General features: G+C 53.5%; 1 protein-coding gene across 2 annotated transcripts; it reads left to right on the forward strand.

The window, feature by feature from the left end:
• The first annotated feature begins 413 nt into the window (after nt 1–413).
• Nucleotides 414–20,374, forward strand: LOC133345281 (polypeptide N-acetylgalactosaminyltransferase 5-like). 2 transcript variants are annotated; one of them, XM_061555911.1, is made up of 12 exons: nt 414–576; nt 3,985–4,056; nt 5,463–6,981; nt 8,415–8,581; nt 10,174–10,293; nt 12,393–12,528; nt 12,630–12,749; nt 13,299–13,416; nt 14,458–14,841; nt 16,331–16,420; nt 17,636–17,788; nt 19,437–20,374. In XM_061555911.1, exons 3-12 carry the CDS (start codon nt 5,546–5,548, stop codon nt 19,566–19,568), a joined length of 2,856 nt encoding a protein of 951 aa, XP_061411895.1. In that variant the 5' UTR covers nt 414–576; nt 3,985–4,056; nt 5,463–5,545; the 3' UTR covers nt 19,569–20,374. The 2 variants fall into 2 exon arrangements, with proteins under 2 accessions (XP_061411895.1, XP_061411896.1); XM_061555912.1 differs by lacking the exon at nt 3,985–4,056.
• The last annotated feature ends 16 nt before the right edge of the window (nt 20,375–20,390 follow it).

The raw sequence follows: 20,390 nt of genomic DNA on the forward strand, positions 1-20,390 counted from the left end.
TCATCAACGTCATCATCATCAACATCATCACCCCCAAGGGAGAGCTGCCCCGATCCGGGTTGTGAGAGTGGGGGGAGTAGCTCTGAAGGAGCAGCAGGAGTGAGTGTGTGTGTGGGGGGTGTTGTAGAGGGGGAGAGAGAGAGAGTGACCGAGAGAGTGAGCGAGAGAGTGAGCGAGAGGTGGGGGTTTTACATAAAGCAAAGTAAAAACAATACGAAATAATGAACGAAGCAAAGTGCCGACTACACAGCATCTTCTTGTTTCCACTGATCGTAAAAAAAGGAGTGAGTGTGTTGTGTGGGGGGTGTTGTAGAGGGGAGAGAGAAGGAGCAGGAGGGAGTGTGTGTGTGGGGGTGTAGTAGAGGAAGAGAGAGAGAGGAGCGTTGCGAGAGAGTTGGGCCGAGGAGGGGTGGAGCGTGCTTGGAAGGGGGGCGAGGCTGCGAATGGGAAACGCAGCGCCACGCATGCAGAAGTTACGTGGTGGTTGTGGTATCAACACCATTGGCATCGGCAGCAGCAGCATCATCATCACCAGCAGCGGCGCCGGAGGGCTCGCGTCCCACGAGAATACTCAGCGTGAGTCTCCACATTCACCGGTGTTGATGTGTCTCTCTCCCCTCGCTCTCAAAACCGACGTTTCTCTTTTTGTTTACGATCAGTGGAAACAAGAAGATGCTCGGTGTAGTCGGCACTTTGCTTCGTTCATCATTTCGTAATTTTTTTTTAAACTTTGCTTTATGTAAACCCCCACCTCTCGCTCACTCTCTCGCTCACTCACGTTCTGCACGCAGCCCTTCTCGCATGTCCGACGGCCTCCGACGGGTAGCTTATTCCTCGCTCTCGAAACCAATGTGTCTCTCTCAAAACCGACGCGTCTCTCTCCCCTCGGTCTCAAAACCGACGTTTCTCTTTTTTTTACGATCAGAGAAAACAAGAAGATGCTCGGTGTAGTCGGCACTTTGCTTCGTTCATCATTTCGTTTTTTTTGTTTTTTTATCTTTGCTTTATGTAACCCCCCCCCCCCCCCTTCTCTGCCCCCCCCCCTCTCTCGCTCATTCTCTCGCTCTCACTCTCTCGTTCTCTTTTTTTAACATCTATTTTTTTACTACGACAAATGCTGCATCTGCACGCAGCCCTTCTCGCAGTCCAACGGCCTCTGACGGGTAGCTCATATCCGCATGCAAAGCTCTCCGTCACCTGCCACCGAGCACACGACCCTCCTCCATCGCCCACTGCTCCTTGAAGGCCGGCACGGCGTGGGTCAGCCGCGCATGGCGGAACTCCAGCCCACACACCCTGGCTCCGACCAAAGCGCGGAAGATGCCCAGGCTGCTAGCCGGACGTTTCCCCTCCAGGGCCACCTTCCTCGCCCTGTATATCGCAAGCTTGGCGTAGCCGACGAGCACGTTGACCAGCCCCTGAAGATGTTGGGATCCGTCGCCCTTCGGGTATCCAAAGATGAGGACCGTCGGGGAGAAGTGGAGGCTGAACCTTAGGAGGATGTTTTCTCAGGACCTTGAACAGCGAGTCCAGGCTCTTGCACTCCACGTATTGGAGCGCCACCGTCTCCACTTACCGCAGGACCGGCACTCCGGTGTCGGTGAAGCGCGCCAGGGAGGCATTGGTGGTGACGGTGCCGTGGGCGATGCTCCTGCTGAGGTCACCGATGCGGTTGTACGTCGGGCTGGAGTAGAGTTGCCTCCAGCGAGGCCTCTCCGGAGAGATGCAGGGCAGGGCTTTTCTCCAGGCATGGTCCTTGTGGCTCCTCAGGGTGTCCTGTTGGTGAAACCGGACCATGTAGGAGTAGAGCACCTTCCTCTTGACATTTGCGAAGGCCACCTCTGGTAGGTCTTCCAGCCGGCACAGGTTGTGATCCGACTTCGCTTGTCGGCATTGGCGATGCAGTGGCACGACGGAGAGCTCCTTCGCTCTCCTCTATGTGCCTATCTCCCATGGCCCCACCGCCTTCGCCCCTGAATTCTTCATCGTTGTACATTTACTGAACGTTTCTTTGCGTTTTCGCATTTTTTGATGGCCCGGGACACTTTCGTAAACGAGACTCATCCTTGATGGTCTCTACGAATTCCTCACCTGGCTAAACAAACATTGTGAACGTGGACACACGTGCCATCCAGCTGCTGCATCCATCCATCAACTCAAAATCTTCCATCAACTCTCTCTCTCTCTCTGGCGCGCTCTGCCTCCACCCCTCCACCTCTCCCCGTCTCCAAGCTTCCTCCACCGACCAGGGGAACCGGCCCGCCTGGGTTTCATTTGCAGTATCTGGCAGAGCCGCCGGGGCCCACCACGTGTCATTGCGGGCGAGGCCGTGACGCCAGCCGAGCAGTAGCATCAGCAGCAGACACAGAGAGAGAGAGAGGGCGGGGCGGGCGGGGAGAGAGAAACTCATTGTGTTCCACACTCCACCCGCGGCGTCGTTTCGCATCGAGCGTGAAGTGAAGTGAGCGACGCGGCTGCAAACCAAACGGGAACGTGTTCACAGAGAGTTCACCTGGAGTTGGCACGTGTTCCACCTGCAGGTGACACGTGTTCCACCTGTAATTGTTTGTGACTCGTGTCCTGTCGACTCGACTCGTTTCCTGTTTACATAAAAAAAACAGTCGAGTTTGTACTCGCTTCATGCGGAAGATGCATTCGAAAATAAAGGGTAAAACCATGAACGAAACTTTTTTATTTTACCAGGTAAGGCCCAGTGAGCCGTGTAGCTCTTTTTCAGAAGCGACCCGGCCACAAATGAATTGCTCAACGAAGTGGCTTATCGCGTGGACATTTATTGCAGCCAAATACTCTAAAGTCTGAAGGCACGTTTCTTTAACAAATAACACGAAACGAAACCGCACGAGGAGACAGCTGCCTGCCGAGTAGCACACACACAGCACACACACAGTACGCACACACAGTACACACACACCGTACACAGCGCACACACACAGAACACACACAGTACACGCAGTGCACACACACAGCACACACACAGTACACACACACAGCGCACGCACAGCGCACACACAGCGCACACACAGCGCACACACAGCGTACACACACAGCACAAGCACAGCGCACGCACATCACACGCACAGCGCACACGCACAGCACACACACAGTACGTACACAATGTTGTCCCACGTCTGACTGCATAGCAGCACATGAGTGAATTCAAACCGCGTAATTTAAAGTAATTCTTATTTTGTTGGTAGAAACAGGTTAAGCCACGTGTACGTGAATTCTCACAAACCGAACCCGCCTAAAGCGAGGGCAACCTGTAATAGACCGGTTGCCATTCTGTGCACGTGCAATGGCTCTTCGCGTCAATCGACTGCTGGATGAGTGTCTCTTGCACGCCGTGCAGAGTCTGGGGGAGTTGTTCGACCATACTTCACCGCGCTGGTCATTGCGGGTTGGCGAAGACCACGAGCGTGAACCCTCGGGAGCATTGAAGTTGAGTACAACGTCGCGTTGGTTGCTCCACTGCCCTCTGATGCCCACACCGTAGCCCGGCTGCCCTGCCTCGTCTCATGGGATTCACTCCAAACGCGAGGACTCACCAGGCTCGCTCAACTCCCTGGATTGGCTTCTGAGATCTGGTGAGATCTGGTGAGATCTGGAGCGATTAAGCGCTCTGCACAAGTGCAGAACTGTTCACGCGTTTTAAAATGTCAATTTTCTCCGAGCAACCCGCGGTTTGTGACCTGCATCCCTTCGACCAAGTGGGGTCGACCTTGTCCACAGTCAAGTGCTGCCCTCTCTGCTCTGTAGGAGGGCCACGACCCGAAACGGCGGCTTATTTACGTTCTCATTATTAGGCAGGCATCGATGACGAATGTCGCGAGAGGGGTGTGTTTAGATTTTCGCCCGCGTGTTTGGATAAGATCTGCTTGCCGAGAAGTTGAATGTGTGCGTGTGGGGGCTGCTGTATGCTCCCGCGATGACATTTGACACCCCCCCCCCCCCCGTGGGTTACAGGTAAACACAGGTGTGGCTGAACCTGCTGGCCTTGCGTAGAAAGGACTTTCAACTGTTGGAAAGGCTACGCCGGTGGGTTTAAAAACAATCAATAACTATTTTTTTTTTATTTTACCAGGTAAGGCCCACTGAGCTATGTAGCTCTTTTTAAATCCTTTATATTAAGTTCACTTGCTTGCTTGCTTGCGCACTTACGACCGTGCAAATCTTTCGGTCGTTTTTTAACCCACTTCCCGTGATCCAATCGAGCTGACATTTTGCACACAGACTCGTTGTGCGTGATAATTTATTTTCGTGATATTTTTTTTCCAAAATGTTACACTTTTTAGGAATTTTTTTTTATATTTAATTACCAATTGGCAGGCAATCATCTGACCCATAGGTGGCAGCCATCTCAAGCCAGAGGACGAGAGGACTCTAGCCGCCACGCATATAAAGGATTTATAGTGAAAAACTTTGTTTTTACGGGTTAATTTTTTCAGAAGTGACCTGGCCACAAATGATAGCTCGATGAAGTGACTTGTCGCGTGGAAATGTCGAGCAGCCAAATGATTTAAGTGCGTGATGTTGATTCTAAATGTGGAGGGGAAAAAAACCGGAGGACCTGGAAAAAAATCCGCACGACCACGGGGAGAAGACGCAAACTCCAAATAGACATCAGGTGTCAGGGTGGGGATCGAACCCCTGAACTCCTGCATACCAGGCGAGGTAGTTAACATCTCGCCACTGTGAGTTGGGGGTTGAGTAGGATTTAATAATGATAATATGTGTGTGTGTATAAAAATATAACTTTAACCGTGTATGTGAAAATGCAGGCTCACGAGAGATGGCGGTGATGGTTTAAGGGGAGGGCCTTGATCCAGCAGTGGATCGATCATAACCGATGATGTTAAAAGTTGACGTGAACTAAAACACTGCGATGAAATAAACAAACTTCGAGTAGAACGCATCCCATCGCCGCGGATATTATTCACACCGGCCTTAACCAAAAGAAAACAAAAAGCTCAGTTTTTTTTTCGTGTAAACAGCCCTTTGGAGCGGAGAGAAAAAATAAAAAACCCTGCGGTGCATTTAGCTTCACAACGCAGATCCTGCACCAGTCATCAACGCTCACGCACCGTGACCCAAGAGCACCGCCCTTCGCCACCCTCCCTGTGCTGCCAGCTCGCGTGCCACCCAGCTCCTTATAGCAACGGGGGGGCTAAGTTCCCCCCCACCTTTTTAAGTCATCACAATACAACTTAGCGATGGGCGTCGCATGCCTATCCTCATGCTGGCGGCGGGTGAGAGCCGGAGCAAAATGTGTGGCAGGCAAAAGCAGATTTTGCTTGTCGTTCAAAGTCTTTTCAACGTTGGCCGTGCAGCTATTGCAATGCCTCCTTTTAAACAGGGGTCACGCTGCGGGTTTGTCTGCTTCCCCACCCTTCTCCGTGCTGCCTCAATCTGCCCTGCCTCTCTTCCCTCCCTCCCTCCCTCAGGTTCGTGTGACGGCGGGAGGAGGCCTGAGTGAGGCCGAGCGGCGGTGTGGGCGGGGGAGGGCCGCCGCGACAAGCTCCTCCGCATGGCGGTGAGCCTGAGCGGCCGCCTGCGCCGCCTCTGCCGGGGCAGCGGCCGCGTGCTCGCCCTGGTGGTCGCGGCCTCCGTGCTGTGGCTGCTGTTCGACATGGCCGCGCTGCGCGTCTCCTTCGCCGGCTCCGAGTATTCCAAGTCGGAGAAGAGGATCCTGGGGGACCGGGACGTCCTGGACGAGCGCGCCAGGCGCCACCCGCGCTTCGGCTTCCTCCGCGCCGCGGGGGGCGCCGCCTCGACGCAGGCCGCACCCGTGCCCGGGGCGGACGACCCGCGGCCCAACTTGGTCGACAAACGCTTCGGCCGGAGGAGGGGGGCCCCCGACCCCGCCAAAGGAAACGCGAGCCGCCCTCGCGAGCCTCCCGCGGCGGTGGCGAAATTGGAAAAGCGGAGGTTCGTCGTGGCCCAGCGTGCTGGCGCGAACGAGAACGTGGCGGGGCGGCCCAGCGTCGTCGCTGCGGCGCCCGCGAGCGCCGCTCCCCCACGCCTGTCGTTCCGCGCAAGCCCGGGCCCTCCGCTTCCCGACACGGGCGCGGGCGCGAAGGCGGCGGAGATCCGCGTGGCGGGGGCGAGATCCGCCCCGCCGATGGAGACGGCGCGGCCGGAAGAGCCACGGAGGGCTCCGATCGCGCGAGCCGTGGCAGCCGTGGACGCCCAGCGGGGCGAGGCTCCGGCGAACGCGACTCCGCCGGTGGCGGCCGGACACGAGGCCGACGGAGGTCGACCGGAGCGCGTCGCGAACGGAGCGGCGAAGAAAACGAAGTCGGCGGGGAAAATTGCGGACGGAGGCGGCGTCGGAGAAAGTCGAATTGGGCGCGCGACGTCAAAGGTCATTGTTGACGCACCGGGCGATAGGGGGGTCAAGTCACACGATGTGCCAAAAGCGCACCGTGCCGCCAATAAATCCATAAACGCAGCTGGCGCGTTGACGACCGACCGCGCGCAGGACGCCGGCGTTGCTCGTGGCTTGAACTTGACCGCGACGGCAAAGCGTTCCGCAAATATGAAAAGCGCCACCCCGCCGCTTGCACGCCGGACCCGCGAAACGAACGGAGCCGTCGAAAGGTTGCTTACCGCTCCACCGCAGCGGAGGAACGATTCGCATTTGCCGGCGCTCAACCGGGCAAGTCGTGACGCCGCCAGCCCGGTCCGGGCGGCCACCGGCTCACTCCACCGCGGGCACGCGGCGTCGGCCAACGGCACGGGCCGCGCCGCCGTGCCGGAGGGGCCACGGCACCGCTTGTTGGCGCTGGACGCCACGCTGTCCCCACGGGACCCACACGCGGCGGGCCAGTTTGGGAATGGAGTGACGGTGAGGCCCGAAGACCAGGAGCTCGCTGACCGGAGGTGGAGGGAGGGCGCCTTCAACGTGTTCGTCAGCGATCAGATCCCCCTGGACCGGGCACTGCCGGACTCGAGACCCCCAGCGTGAGCTTGTGCCTTTTCACGGACAAAGACAAAGATCCCCCGAGTAGCCTTTAGCAGACTGTTGGGGCAAGTGCTGTTAGCGAGGACCTATGACGGCCGGCACGGCACACGAGGGTGTGGGTGGCCAGCACCATTACAATTGGATGTGATGTGCCAGGTGCAGGAATGGTTTCCGATCGCCCGTAGACTGAAGGTGATATATGACTAGTAGTCACAGTCATAAGCGAGAGGAATACTGGATGTGCCGTGCCATTTGTGAGATTAAGCGCTGGTTTTACCCGCAGAGGGTAATTGAAAAGTGCATTTGCAACGATAATTCAGGATGTTTAGCCACAATATGAACGGCCCAGTTCCACGACCAACTTGACATCCGTATGAAAAGTGAAATGTTGAGGGCACAAGTAAATAACGCACGCCAACTCCACGGGTTAGCATGATCCAACTTTTACCGTGTTGCCATGTCAGCGGTAATGATATGGGAATGGAAAGAAAATATTAATTACGGAAAAATGTCACGAAAAATCTGGTTAGAGTTCACTTAATTTTTTCACGAAGGCATGTTTTCTCAGAGCCCCCTAAGGGATCGTCCGAAACTCTCGGCAATCGAGGTTCGTCCCTCCTCGTGGACAGACGTCCACAGCCCGTCATGCTTTTGCTGGTCAGACGCTGCGAATTCTACAGCCGCGGGGCTTAATTTCACCCACTGTCTGTCCACGTCAGAAATGTTTACCCGCGCCTGTTGTTTATGTTTATTGAGTTTTTTGAGCCAGCTGGCCAGGATTGGTCAAGGGCTCCACGCTCGCCATCCGTTATACCCGGCACACCACGTCCAGTACTCCCTTCGCCATAGCTTTGGCTACTCTGCGGTCCCGTCTCTATGCCTACTCCAGTCTACAAGTGACACGGGCACGCTGTCACCCCTGGCACGCCGACCGGAGGTCACCGGTTCGATCTCCCGGCGTGGCCTTTTATTAAATGCCTCCACATCTCCGCCTAGTAGTGTACGTGGGTAAGTCACAGTTGATCGGCAGGCCATGTGTGGTGGGTTAAAGCGTGGGTGCCTCCCACCCACTGACCAGCATGGCAGAGTAATCTAGATTTTATGAAACTATTTTTACAAATTTCAACAGTTAAGGCACACTGAGCTATTGGCACTTTTTGCAGAAGCTACCTGGCCCCAAATCATAGCTCAACTAAGTGGCTTTCCATCACGTGGAAAATTATAGCAGCCGAATAAGTTACTTTCTGGAGGGGCCCCCTGGAGCTCTCTCTGATGGGGTGAGTCCCTTCCGCCAGCCAGTGTGTACGTACGTACACACGTCGACCGTGCTAATCGGTGGAGCGAGCAAGCATTCGCGGGGCCGCACCGTTACCGTGCCTTTTTACGTGCGCGGTACCGGTTTACATCTGATGAGAGCTCCGTCGCCGTCCAGGTGCGCGGATCAGATGGTGCCCGACGCGCTGCCGGCGGTCAGCGTCATCATCTGCTTCATCGACGAGGCGTGGAGCACCCTCCTGCGCTCCGTGCACAGCGTCCTCAACCGATCGCCGCCGGGCCTCCTCCGCGAGCTCATCCTGGTGGACGACTTCAGCACCAAGGGTGACCGCCACCCCCCCCCCCCACCCCTCCTCACGGTGGCTAGGAGATGTTAACTACCTCGCCTGGTATACAGGAGGTCGTGGGTTCGATTCTGACCCTGACGCCTGCTGCTGTATATTTCGAGGTTTGCGTGTCTCTCTCCCCGTGAAAACGTGGATTTTTCTCCGGGTCCTCTGGTTTTTTTCCTCCACAATTAGAATCAACATCACGCCTTTAGAGTATTTGGCTGCTGTACATTTGTCACGTGATAAGTCACTTCGTTGAGCTATCATTTGCGGCCAGGTCGCTTCTGAAAAAAGAGCTACATAGCTCAGTGAGGCCTTTCCTGGTAAAATAACAAATAGTTTAGTTGAGATTTTCCTGTGAATAGACTTGCCCACCTCCCCCCACCCCGTTGTAAGAATCTGGAATTTTTCCACCGCTCGTTCGGGGCTGTAGTCGGGAGGTGAGCACCGGCCTCGCTGCTCGTTTGAGAGAGAAGGAAGTCTCTTCGCGGATTTTTTTTTTACTTTGACGGCCACGAGTCGGCGAGATGCGCCGTCTGTGTCGCGACGTGAGATGCCACTCGGAGGGAAGTGCCCAAGAGCATCGTACTACTTGCCTGTGGCCGTCTCTCTTGGAGTGCCTGGGCAAGCGTTCATCCAGCAGTGGATAAATCGTGGCTGACGATGGCGACGATAGTTCAGTCGTGGGCGGCGGCCTGGGTTCGATCTCCCGACTCGGACGCCTTTCGCTGTGTGTGGAGCTGGTTTGTAGCGTGTTCTCCCCGAGTTCTGCATGGGTTCCCCTCCGGGTTCTTCAGTTTCATAGCAAACAAAAAAAAGAGAAATCAAACACCCCAGCAACCTGCAAATCACTCAATTGGGATTACACACTTAGCAACATTGCCCCCTACTGTGAAAACTTGGCAGGACCCTCCTGAAACAAACATCTTTGAGATGCAGTGAGGCTTTCCCGGGTAAACAAGCTCGCCAACAGTAATACAATCTAGAGGGCCATATCAGAATCGGAATATTTATTCATTCTGGAGGAATCCCATGAGCTTATTGAAGCTCTTTTTCACAGACGTCTATTTAATTGATGGGCTGTTTGCGCCGCTCCAGTTGGTTCACTTGACGTATTAACCGCTCCAGTGTGCCGCGCATGCACTGTACCGCCTTTGAGGTTAAAACTTATTCGCGGTGCGTCTCCTAAAACCGCTCGAGCTCGCGGGGGGTGGGGGGGGGGGTGTCGCAGCGGATGCTTGAACCATTCTCGCGATTTCCTTTATTTTCGCATCTTCACGTGCGGTAGCTGAAGTAATAGATCCTGTCCAGAGCCGATGTCTTTCCGTTTGTAGGGCAACAGTCGAGGAAACACATTCGCAGTTTGTGCTTCTATTCCAACCTGCCAACGCATCGTCCGACGCGTCGTTGAGTAGGATTATCGCTGCTACAACAGCTCCCGATGGTGCCATGGGGAAAAGGGGCCACAGCTCTGACTAAATAACAATTCCTGGGGGGGCATCCATCCATCCAGCAGTGGATTGACAAAGGGCTGAATGAGACGGTTGTTATTATTTCTACAAACAACCGGACGCTGCCACCCCACAGAGCACCTCAAGGAGAAGCTGGACAAGTACTTGGCGAACTTCCCGAAAGTCCGTCTGCTGCGACTCACCGAGAGGCACGGACTCATCCGAGCCAGGCTGGTCGGCTCCGCTGTTTCCACTGGTACCCACAGCCGCAACAAAGACGGAGACACCCCCCCCCCCCCCCCCCCGTATAGCCAATGACGGACTCTTGGGGCAAGTGTTGTTAAAGCGAGCACCTATGAAGGAAGGCCAGTACGGCACGCGAGGGGGTGGGTGGCCAGCACCACGCCCGACCGCCTTTGTCTCCCCAGTGGTGATGTTTACACGTCGCACCAGGTACTCGTTTGAGGTTTAATCGACCTAGAGGAGGCCCAGGATCGCTATAGATAATTGTCACTGGTGATGGCCGTGAGCGGGAATCGAACTCGGGTCGCCGGGTTTAAAGCGCAGCGTGCTAACCACCGTGCCACTGCTCCCCACTCATAAAGATAAAGATCCGCCCTTTAGCCTGAACAGACTGTTGGGGCAAGTGCTGTTAGCGAGCACCTATGAAGGCCGCCACGGCATACCAAGGGGTGGGTGGCCAGCACCACGCCCGACCGCCTTTGTCTCCCCAGTGGTGATGTTTGCATGTCGCACCAGGTACTCATTTGATTATAATCGTCATTGGTGTTGACCTTTAGCAGGATTCGAACTCGGGCCACCAGGTTTAAAGCGCATCATGCTGACCACCGCGCCACCGCTCCCCACACACGCACGCACGCAACACGAGTCTGCACGGGTGTTAATACGGGTCTATGAGCTGCGCCTGTCATTTTTTTTTAATATTCGACAGCAGGGGCCATGTGCAGTCACTTTCCTACACTTCCAACGGTCATCACTCTTGACTCGTAAAACCTCGGTCCTCACACTTATGAAACATGTCGGTGCATGACCCTGAAGGCCAAACTACCGATCCCCGCTATGGCTTTGCCCGCGACCGCCGGAGTGCATCGTCCGCTGTACACGCTGCCGCGAACAATCCGCCGCCGTGCGACTCCTTTGGCGAATTCGGGCGAGAAAATAATTTCGGGAAACAAATCGGGAGGCGCCAGCGTCGACCACGACGCTCGCTTCGCTTGATCCGCACCCACGGTTAGCGTGGTTGGCTATGTATGGTGCAAAAAAAGTTCAGCGTACGCACGCACGCACGCACATCACAAACCTCTCCAACCTTGGCTGCACTCAAAGGACCCGTCGATGGCTACACTGCACATTACAGCTCCACAAGATGACCAGGTCACCCCCCAACTATTCTGTTCCTGCGTATGGCGATATGCTGCAGGAGCTCAATAGATGCCAATGCTGGGGGTCTGCTCGCCACGACAGGGCTTCGCGAGAGTGAGTTTCGTGTCGTTTTTTTCCATCCCTCCTCCATTGAAGGAGCTAAGACTACAGTGGTTTATTATTCGGTCCGCAGTGTGGGTTGTGTGGCCACGGTCACACCATGACCGTGGCTTGCCTTTCATTTTTTATTCGTGTGGATGTGCGCTCTGATGCGGGGTTGATGGTTACACCACCGGTGTCTTTGAGGATTGTCAGAACCGGGAGGTGCGATGTTTGGGTCTCATACGAGGTGTTTATTCTGGATGCCCGCGTTGTTTGTTCTCTGTTCGCCAACTGACAAACATGCTTATTTAAATCCAGAGGCGTTGGCGGGCGGGTCCCTCCCATGGCATGCGGTCTTCTTTCAAAGGGGTAACGCCTTGCTAATGAGCTTCGGAGGAAAAAAAAGACTCGCCTACTTCAGGATTTTCTTCTTTTAAACGCAACTGGACTAACGTTGATTCAGAACATGTATTGGTCAAGGGACTAAATAGTTGTTATTGTATCTTCGCAATTAGACGGACGCTTTGTCTGGGTATTGGTCACTTGTACTTCTGCAGAAGCTGCATCTGTATGCATGTACGCTGGACTTCTTTCGCACCCTACATAACAAACTGTGCAAATCGGTGGCGCGGAGGGGAAGGACAACAAACTAAAAACAAAAAGCAGTCCTAAAGAAATTAGTTTTTAATCTGAATGATTTTAAAAGCGCGTGGCTCCAGTGGCTTCCTAACATCAGAAGGAAGAGCGTTCCAGGTGGCCAGCCAAAATCCACCGCTTGTGACGATGGCCGTAGTTCGCGTGACGATGGCTTGTGCGCCCTTGGCAAGGTACCGCGTTTCATTTCGCGGCGGGTGGCGCGTGCGAGCGCAGGCGACATCCTGCTGTTCCTCGACTCGCACGTGGAGTGCAACGTGGGTTGGCTCGAGCCGCTCGTGGCCCGGATCCACGCCAACCGCAGCCGCGTGGCGTGCCCCGTCATCGAGGTGATCAACGAGAAGGACATGAGGTACGAGCTCCCCGAAAACGACACTCGTCCCGTTCGCTCACGATTAAACTGTCCGTGGAAACGTCCGACATCGATCGCATCGCCCGCACCGTCTTGCGCAGCTACCAGCACGTCACGGACTTCCTGCGAGGGGTGTTCGAGTGGCCGCTGAACTTTGGCTGGAGGGCGACGCCGGTCGACGTCGTGGCGGCGCTTGGCCTGAAGAGAGAGGACCCCTTCCCGTGAGTCCTCGCAGAACGCACGCGGGGGAGCAAGCGCCGTGAGTAGCGAGCGGCACCGAGGAAGGCCGCCACTGCGACACACTGAGGGGGTGGGGTGGCCAGCACCACGACCGGGGCGCAGTTGTCTAACCGGTGGCGATTATTTTACACGCCCGTACCAGAGTACTGTACTCATTTAAAGCTGAGTCGACCTAGGGGAGGCCCAGGACCAGTTGGAATCATCGTCACTGGCGTTGGTGGCTGCGAGCGGGAATCGAGGAATGCAACTCGTGTCGCCGGGTTGACCGGAGTTTGCCTGACGGCCTATGCCCCTTGACGAGATCGGCAACGTCTCGATTTCAGACGGGAGAAAGGGCGTTTTTTATGTTTTTTGGGGGTGGGTGATTTGATGTCCTTGTGCAATAAGCTGGGGAAGATTTTCGCGTCCCACATCAGCGGCGGTGTTTCCTCGTGGTGGCCACGAGAGGGCGCTCGTGGAGCGCCGCATGAACTGCGGGGGACTAACCCCACCACCACCACCGTGTCCCCGTGCCCTTCCCTGCGTGGCAGGTGTCCTGTGATGGCAGGGGGTCTCTTTGCCATCGACAAGCGCTATTTTTACGAGCTGGGCACCTACGACCCTGGCCTCGAGGTGTGGGGAGGCGAGAATCTTGAGCTCTCCTTCAAGGTATTTGGGGCTTCGTGACAACAACAACAAAAAGTTTGTTTTTGGAAAGGGAGATCTGTTTGTGGGATAATTTTCGTCGGCCATGGTTGATCCGCTGCTGAATGAAGGACTTCCCCCCCCCCCTCATCTGTCATCATATCTTGTGATCCTGCAGTATAATACAACAACAACCGCCATTCACCACGGAGTGGCGGTGACGTCACCGCGGCGCTTGTGCCAGGCTACGTGCACTTTAAGTGTCAAACGCCCGCTGGCAGGAGGTCGCAGGGATAGACCCAGGTGCCGTGGGTTGACTGCCTTAGATGACTGGCAGATGCACCAGCTGTATAATAAGCCAGCCAGCATCTCGCGTGTGCACGCGAGCTGATTCATCGCTCCGTCTCCACAAGGACGTGCCCCTCGAGCTATTTCCATTCCTCGGCTCGGATGCGTCTTCGTTCTTGACAATTGGCCAGTAAATATTTTATGGCGGAAAATTAAATTCTCTCCCTCCCTCCCCCCCCCAAAAAAACCGTAATGACACGTACACAACGGGGGATCAAAAGTCAACAGCGAAACAAATGACTGAGCATTTACATAGCTAAGTGGATTAAAATAGTTGTCATGAAGAATAACACATTGCGATTACTCTTGACATTCGTTCGGGTTCATGAATATGATAATAGCTGCTCCAGCTAACCGGAAACGTTCACTCTCCGAGGGGATATTTCCGGCAGCGTACATCGCATCCGAGCATGTTCCGTGGCCTCGGATGCAACCAAGCGTGCGTCGGAGGGCATTACGGTGTTGCCGCGTGCACGCAACAAGCGTGTCCTGCGGCAAAACGCGCTCTGATAATCCACGCCGCATCGCCTTTGAAATTGATGGACCCTGCACCAGAGACAGCCTTCCTTATGGACTTGCCTCACCAGTGTTAGACCAGAGAACGCCAAGAAAGGCGAAACGCCAGTTCAATTGATACTGCCAAAAAAGTCCCCAACAGATACATAAATAGAAGACCGTGCACCACTCAACCTCCCCACCCACCCCCCCGTATTTCAGGTGTGGATGTGCGGCGGCGAGATCGAGATCGTGCCGTGCTCGCGCGTGGGCCACGTGTACCGAGCGGACAACCCCTACCCGTTCCCCGGCGGCGACAAGGTGGCCACGGTGCAGAGGAACCTGCGGCGGGTGGCCGACGTGTGGCTCGACGAGTTTGCAGAGATCTTCTACGGCCGCGGCTACGGCAACGCGCTGCGCTCGCGCGGCGCCGGCGGCGGCGTGCTGCCCGAGGGCGAGTTCGCCGCTCGCTTCGTCCGCAGCTCCGTGGGGGACGTGGAGCCGCAGAGGCGGCTGCGCGAGGCCCTCGGCTGCCGGAGCTTCGGCTGGTACCTGGAGAACGTCTACGCGGACCTGCGAGCGCCACTCGTGCAGGCCGACGGATGGGTGAGCGCGCCACCGCCGGATGCTTCTGCGTCTTTTACCCCACCCCCACCCCTCTTACCTCTATTACCCCGATACAAATACAAAGATCAACAACAACAACTGCCATTCGCCACTAAGTGGCGGTGACGTCACCGCGACGCTTGTGCCAGGCCATGTGCACGTTGAGGCCACGTGAATTGTCGAACACCCCGCTGGCAGAGAGGTCACGGGGCAGACCCAGGTGCCACAGGCCGACTGATAAAGATCGCACGCACACACACTCACTTTCACACGCAAAGACAAAGATCCCCGCCGTATAGCCTTCAACAGACCGTTGGGGCAAGTGCTGTTTGCGAGCAAGGCACACGACGGGGTGGGGTGGCCAGCACCAGACCCGGCCGCCTTTGTCTCCCCAGTGGCGATGTTTTTACACACCACCAAGTACTCATTTGAGGCTGAGTCGACCTAGGGGAGGCCCAGAACCGGTTTAGATGAGCGTCACTGGCGTTGGCCGTCAGCGGGAATGGAACTTGGGTCACCGGGTTTGTAGCGCGATTGGCAACACCACCGCTCCCCACCCCCCGACACGCTCGGTTCTCTTCCCACTCCTTTACAGAGGCCGCAGGGCCCAGAAATTCCCAGCAGCAGCAGCAGCAGTCCTGCACTGTTGGCGATCGCGGTCACATCATCCGTTGCCCATGTTCCCATATCAATCCTCTGTGATTTGCTGTCATACTGCAATACCAGTTATTCATCCAGGAAAGATTCGCCAAGAAGGGCCTTCCTGAGAAGAGTCAAGTCTTTCTTGAGTTAGTAAAGCACTATTATGTTTAGGAGCAGAGGCACAGTGGTTAGCACACTGCGCTATGAGCCTGGCGATCCGAGTTCGATTCCCCGCCGCGGTCAACGTCGGGGACGAGCGACGTCTGAACCAGTCTCGGAATCCCCATTCACCAACCTCCACGTCCCTGGACGCTCGTGTGCTGACGAAAACCCCCACGTGACCAATATGGCATAGGTGGGGGGAGAGGCCTTCCAAGGTTTGGGAATAATGTATTTTTATTATCATTACGAGTAGGCTCCTGAATATATCGAGTGTTCCAGAATGCAGGAGAAAATAGCAGGCTGGGCGCCAGGCCGGCCGACCAGCTGGCTTGTGGCAGGCTGGACAGCCGGACACGTCCAAAAGACGTTGCCCATTGCTAGTACGTAAGCGAGGATGTTTTTTCCCCCCCCTTTTCATTGTGGACTTTGGTGATGAAAACAAGCGAAGAGGTTTGTTGGCACTTCACATTTTACTCCTCTTGGAGAGCAATCCTCGTGCGTAGGCTGGCATGCTCGGGCTAATTACTGCCATGTGGCTCAATCGCGGAAATGAAAATCGGCCCTCTGCACCCTCCGATTGCGATGGCAAGCGCAGCTCGTGGCAAGTCGCCGTGATTAACTGCCGTGATTATCGCTCGTCACGCTCGGGGGGGGGGGGGGGGTTTCACCGTTTCTCTTTTGACAGGTGTGGAACGAGGGATCTAATCAGTGCCTGACAGTCGTCAATAATAGCATTGAAGTGCACCTGTGCATTCAGACTGGTGGGGTGTCGAAGGTAAGTGCAACACGGTGAACTTGAAACTATGCGAGAAGAATTTCGATTTAAAGCTTTCGTGACTGCAGGGATTCATCTTTTTGGTTCTTTCGGTAAAGTCACGTAGAAGGGAAGTAATAAAATGATAAAAATAAAACATAATAAAATAATTCTCACGGCGTTTCGGCCACAACGCAAGCAGCCGTCCTCAGGTGCAGAACAGGTCTGTCATTCAGACGCTGTCTTTCCGACAGACCTGTTCTTCACCTGAGGACGGCTTCTTGCGTTGTGGCCGAAACGTGAGAATTATTTTATTATGTTTTATTTTTATTATTTTATTACTTCCCTTCTACGTGACTTTACCGAAAGAACCAAGAAGATATACGAGAAGAGTCAGTACAGTGCTTTTTGATATACAGTAAAACCTTGGATTGCGAGTAACTTGGTCTGCGAGTGTTTTGCAAGATGAGCAACATTTTTTTAAAAATATTAATTTGATAAACGAGCGAGGTCTTGCAATAAGAGTAGTTACGTGTATACGCTTTGTCTGCCGAGCGCCACGTGATCACAACTGATCTACGAGTGCTTTGGTTTACAAACACGTTTCCGGAACGAATTATGCTCGCAATCCAAGGTTTTACTGTATAGTTGATTTGGCTGTTACGTAAAGTTAAATCATCAATTATATATCCATCCTTTTGTGGGATGTGTACACACTGCTTGTAGGTATGTATGTTGAACTTATTTTGCCACCGTACGTTGCCAACCGTGCTAATCAGTCTGCTAAAGGAATGTGGAATTTTCATTCTTGGGAAAAGGCCAACAACAGAGCTGAAAATCGCAGCATGTTTATTTTGGCAGCATCGTGCCCTAATTGTGTGCTGTGCAGAATTATGCATTTTTCTGGATGGAAACGGCATCTATTTCCACGCTTTTGATTATTGCAAACAATGGGTGATAATAAGAAATTTTTTCGCGTTCTTCGCCATTCAGTGAGCAGCATCTGACGGAAAATATCGCCTCTTGCGTCGGGTTTAAAGACACCGGTTCCAAAATCAAATTATTTTCCCATTTAACATAACAAAGGTCGAATTAATGCGACGTTGCTTCGCACCGTAAGTAAACACCGAGGTCTAACGGGCCTCACGTAACGAGGCCGTTACAAGATTTCACCTAAGAGTCGCACGTTAACGAGACCGCCGTAACCTTCCAGTGAATAGCCGCACTCTCTCCCAGGTGCAGCAGTTTAACTTCACGTGGTGGCAGCAGCTGCGGCAAGATGGGCTGTGCGTGGCGGCGTTGGGAGACCCTGCCACAGTGGGGCTGGTGGGCTGCAGCCCGGCCAGCGAGCCTCAGGCCTGGCTGCACTCGCGCAACGAGCAGCCTCTGGTAAGAGCTCCCGACGATTACACCCCCGAGCTCTCATACTCTCGTGGTGCATTGTCTTTGAGTTGTGCGCCTTTTGGCGTCATCTGGTCCAACACCATGTGAGACTAGGCTCTAAGGAAAGCTGTCTCGGGTGTGGACCAATCAACTTCAAGGACAGTGCATATATTATCAGAGTTGTGGTTTTTTTGCATTATGAATGCAGGTATTGTGGTCTATGCAAACATGACTCCTTGTATAAAGAAGGTGTCAGTTTTGTTGCCAGATAGAAGGGTAAAAAAACAATTATCATATTTTTTACTGGCAAATGAGGTTCCAATGGTGCTAAATGCTTACCCCGAGCTCTCATACTCTGATGGTGCGTTGTCTTTTGAGTTGTGCGCCTTTTGGCGTCATCTGATCCAACCAATGTGAGACTAGGCTCTAAGGAAAGCTGTCTCGGGTGTGGACCAATCAGCTTCAACGACAGTGCACATACATTATCAGAGTTATGTTTTTTGTTTGCATTATGACTGCAGGTATTGTGGTCTATGCAAACATGACTCCTCGTATAAAAAAGGTGTCAGTTGTGTTGCCAGATAGAAGGGTAAAAAAACTATTATCCGATCGTTACCTTGTTTATACGCCGTGGTCATCCAGAACAGACCGTAACAACGTGTAACGACGCAATGCCCGATCTATGAATACGAAGGAGAGATCGCGGCGATGGTAACACTCCTCGACTCCTGATGCGGTCATCTGGGCTTGATCACCTCAATGTGAAATTGCAGTTGTTACTCTGCATCTACATCAGCCATACGAAAGAAGAAGACTGCTTCCGATGATCGCTACCCCCCTACCTTAAATTCACGGATCCTGACGATCGTTAAACCAGTAGGGAAGAGAGCCCGGAAAGGCCCCCCCCCCCCCCGCCTCGTTCGTTCCCGAAATTTCCAGGTGCGTTGCGTCGCGCGTGTTCCGCGTTTTTTCTCCCCTTTTGAAATTCCCCGCGAGTATTCTGGGTTCTTTAATGGCAATAAAAAATGCTTGTGTGTATATATATAACAAACACACACACTCTTTGGTAAGGGTCGTGTGAAAAGATAGGCCTCTAAACCAGGGGTTGTGGGGTCACGGGGGAGGGGGCTTAATTAAATTGGTTCCTGTCTGTACTGCGGAGATACCAACACGCTCCATATAAATGCGGTTCAGGGCTGCTAAACTAAACTTTTTTTTAACTACTTTAAGTATTTTTTTATTTTATTTTACCAGGAAAGGCCCACTCAACGATGTAGCTCTTTTTCAGAAGCATCCTGGCCACAAATGATAGCTCAACAAAGTGGCTTATCACGTGGACATTTAAAGCAACCAAATACTCCGAACGCAGGTTTGTAAATGTGGAGGGAAACACTGGAGGACCCGGGCAAAAATCCACGCGATCACGGGGAGAACATGCAAACTGAAAATATACAGGCGTCAAGGTCGGAATATAACCCATGACCTGGATACCTTGTGCGGCCGTGGCACCGTGGCTACTGATTGTGCCCCACGCTTGCTTGAGCGGGGGAGGGGGGGAGATGCTTTGACAGTGACTTATAACGTTTTTCCGGTTAACAAATTTTGTTTTTACAGGCTTCATTAAAACGGTTTCTTTTTGTTTTCTGCTGGCCAGGCGAAGCACATTGTGAAGGCGTCCGTCAGAGAGTCTCTGTGCCTGGCGCAAGATGGGAAAAGCCTGAAGCTCAGCTCCTGCGACGTCCAGAACGCCTACCAAAAGTGGAACTTCGGCAGATATTTCGAGTAGCCCCAAGTGCTCAAGCGTTGTTGGAACTTCTCCTATCCCGTTACTTGATGGCTCATTGCCAGCAATAAAAAAAAACTAGAGACCAGCATGCTGGGGACAGTTTCCCCAGAGCTTCGCTACAAATGTCGTATAGTTTTACAATTATGGTGACGTTGGGCCCCAAAGGCTGACATATTATGGCTACAGTGTAGCTCTAATGTAAAACACTAATTCCAGCGGGCGTTCGTAGTTAATGAATGCCTTTGCTCCTGATGCATTCTTTGAAATTGCCACACAAGACCACTGACTGAGGTTGGCAAATTGGGCTTGAACACGTAGTCGTGAACGTTTCACGAAATGGGTGTGGGAAGATGGAACAGCAATCATTTAATTTAATTCGCGGGAATGCGGCGAGCGTTTTTGTAAATAGTGTAATCAAAGGGAATAGCAGTGTAGTTTGTCACAGAAGGCAGTGGTGTTCTTCATTTTGTAAACATTTATTCTCGCCGATGTTTCAAGTAGTAGTAACGCAAAATTTAAGACAAACAATTTTTGTAGTTTTCGAGAGGATTCTCTGTGTGTTCTTCCGTTTGTCCGTTGTGCGCGATTCGCAGGATCCTTTAACTTAACATGGTGCATTGTTTTTGAAATGTAAACGAGTTGCCCGCTGTCGTGAATGATGAGGTGGGGATGCGATTGGGTCTTCTGATGGCGGGCTCGTCAATTTGGCATGGCGTGAAATTCCTTGGGTGGGGGGAAGAAACTGGAAAAGAATAAATAAATAAACCCGTAAGAAAGTATGTTTCACGATGTTGATATTGATGTTAAATGAAGTATAAGATT

This window comes from Lethenteron reissneri, chromosome 21 (assembly GCF_015708825.2).
Source record: "Lethenteron reissneri isolate LAM-NWPU_2019-01 chromosome 21, ASM1570882v1, whole genome shotgun sequence".
In the NCBI taxonomy this organism is placed as follows: domain Eukaryota; kingdom Metazoa; phylum Chordata; class Hyperoartia; order Petromyzontiformes; family Petromyzontidae; genus Lethenteron; species Lethenteron reissneri.

Coding starts and splice junctions, on each gene's coding strand:
- LOC133345281 (XM_061555911.1), top strand. CDS start 5,546: ATGGCGGTGAGCCTGAGCGGCCGCCTGCGCCGCCTCTGCCGGGGCAGC. Junction 10,294..12,392: donor CGGCTCCGCTGTTTCCACTG/GTACCCACAGCC, acceptor GTGCGAGCGCAG/GCGACATCCTGCTGTTCCTC. Junction 16,421..17,635: donor AGACTGGTGGGGTGTCGAAG/GTAAGTGCAACA, acceptor ACTCTCTCCCAG/GTGCAGCAGTTTAACTTCAC.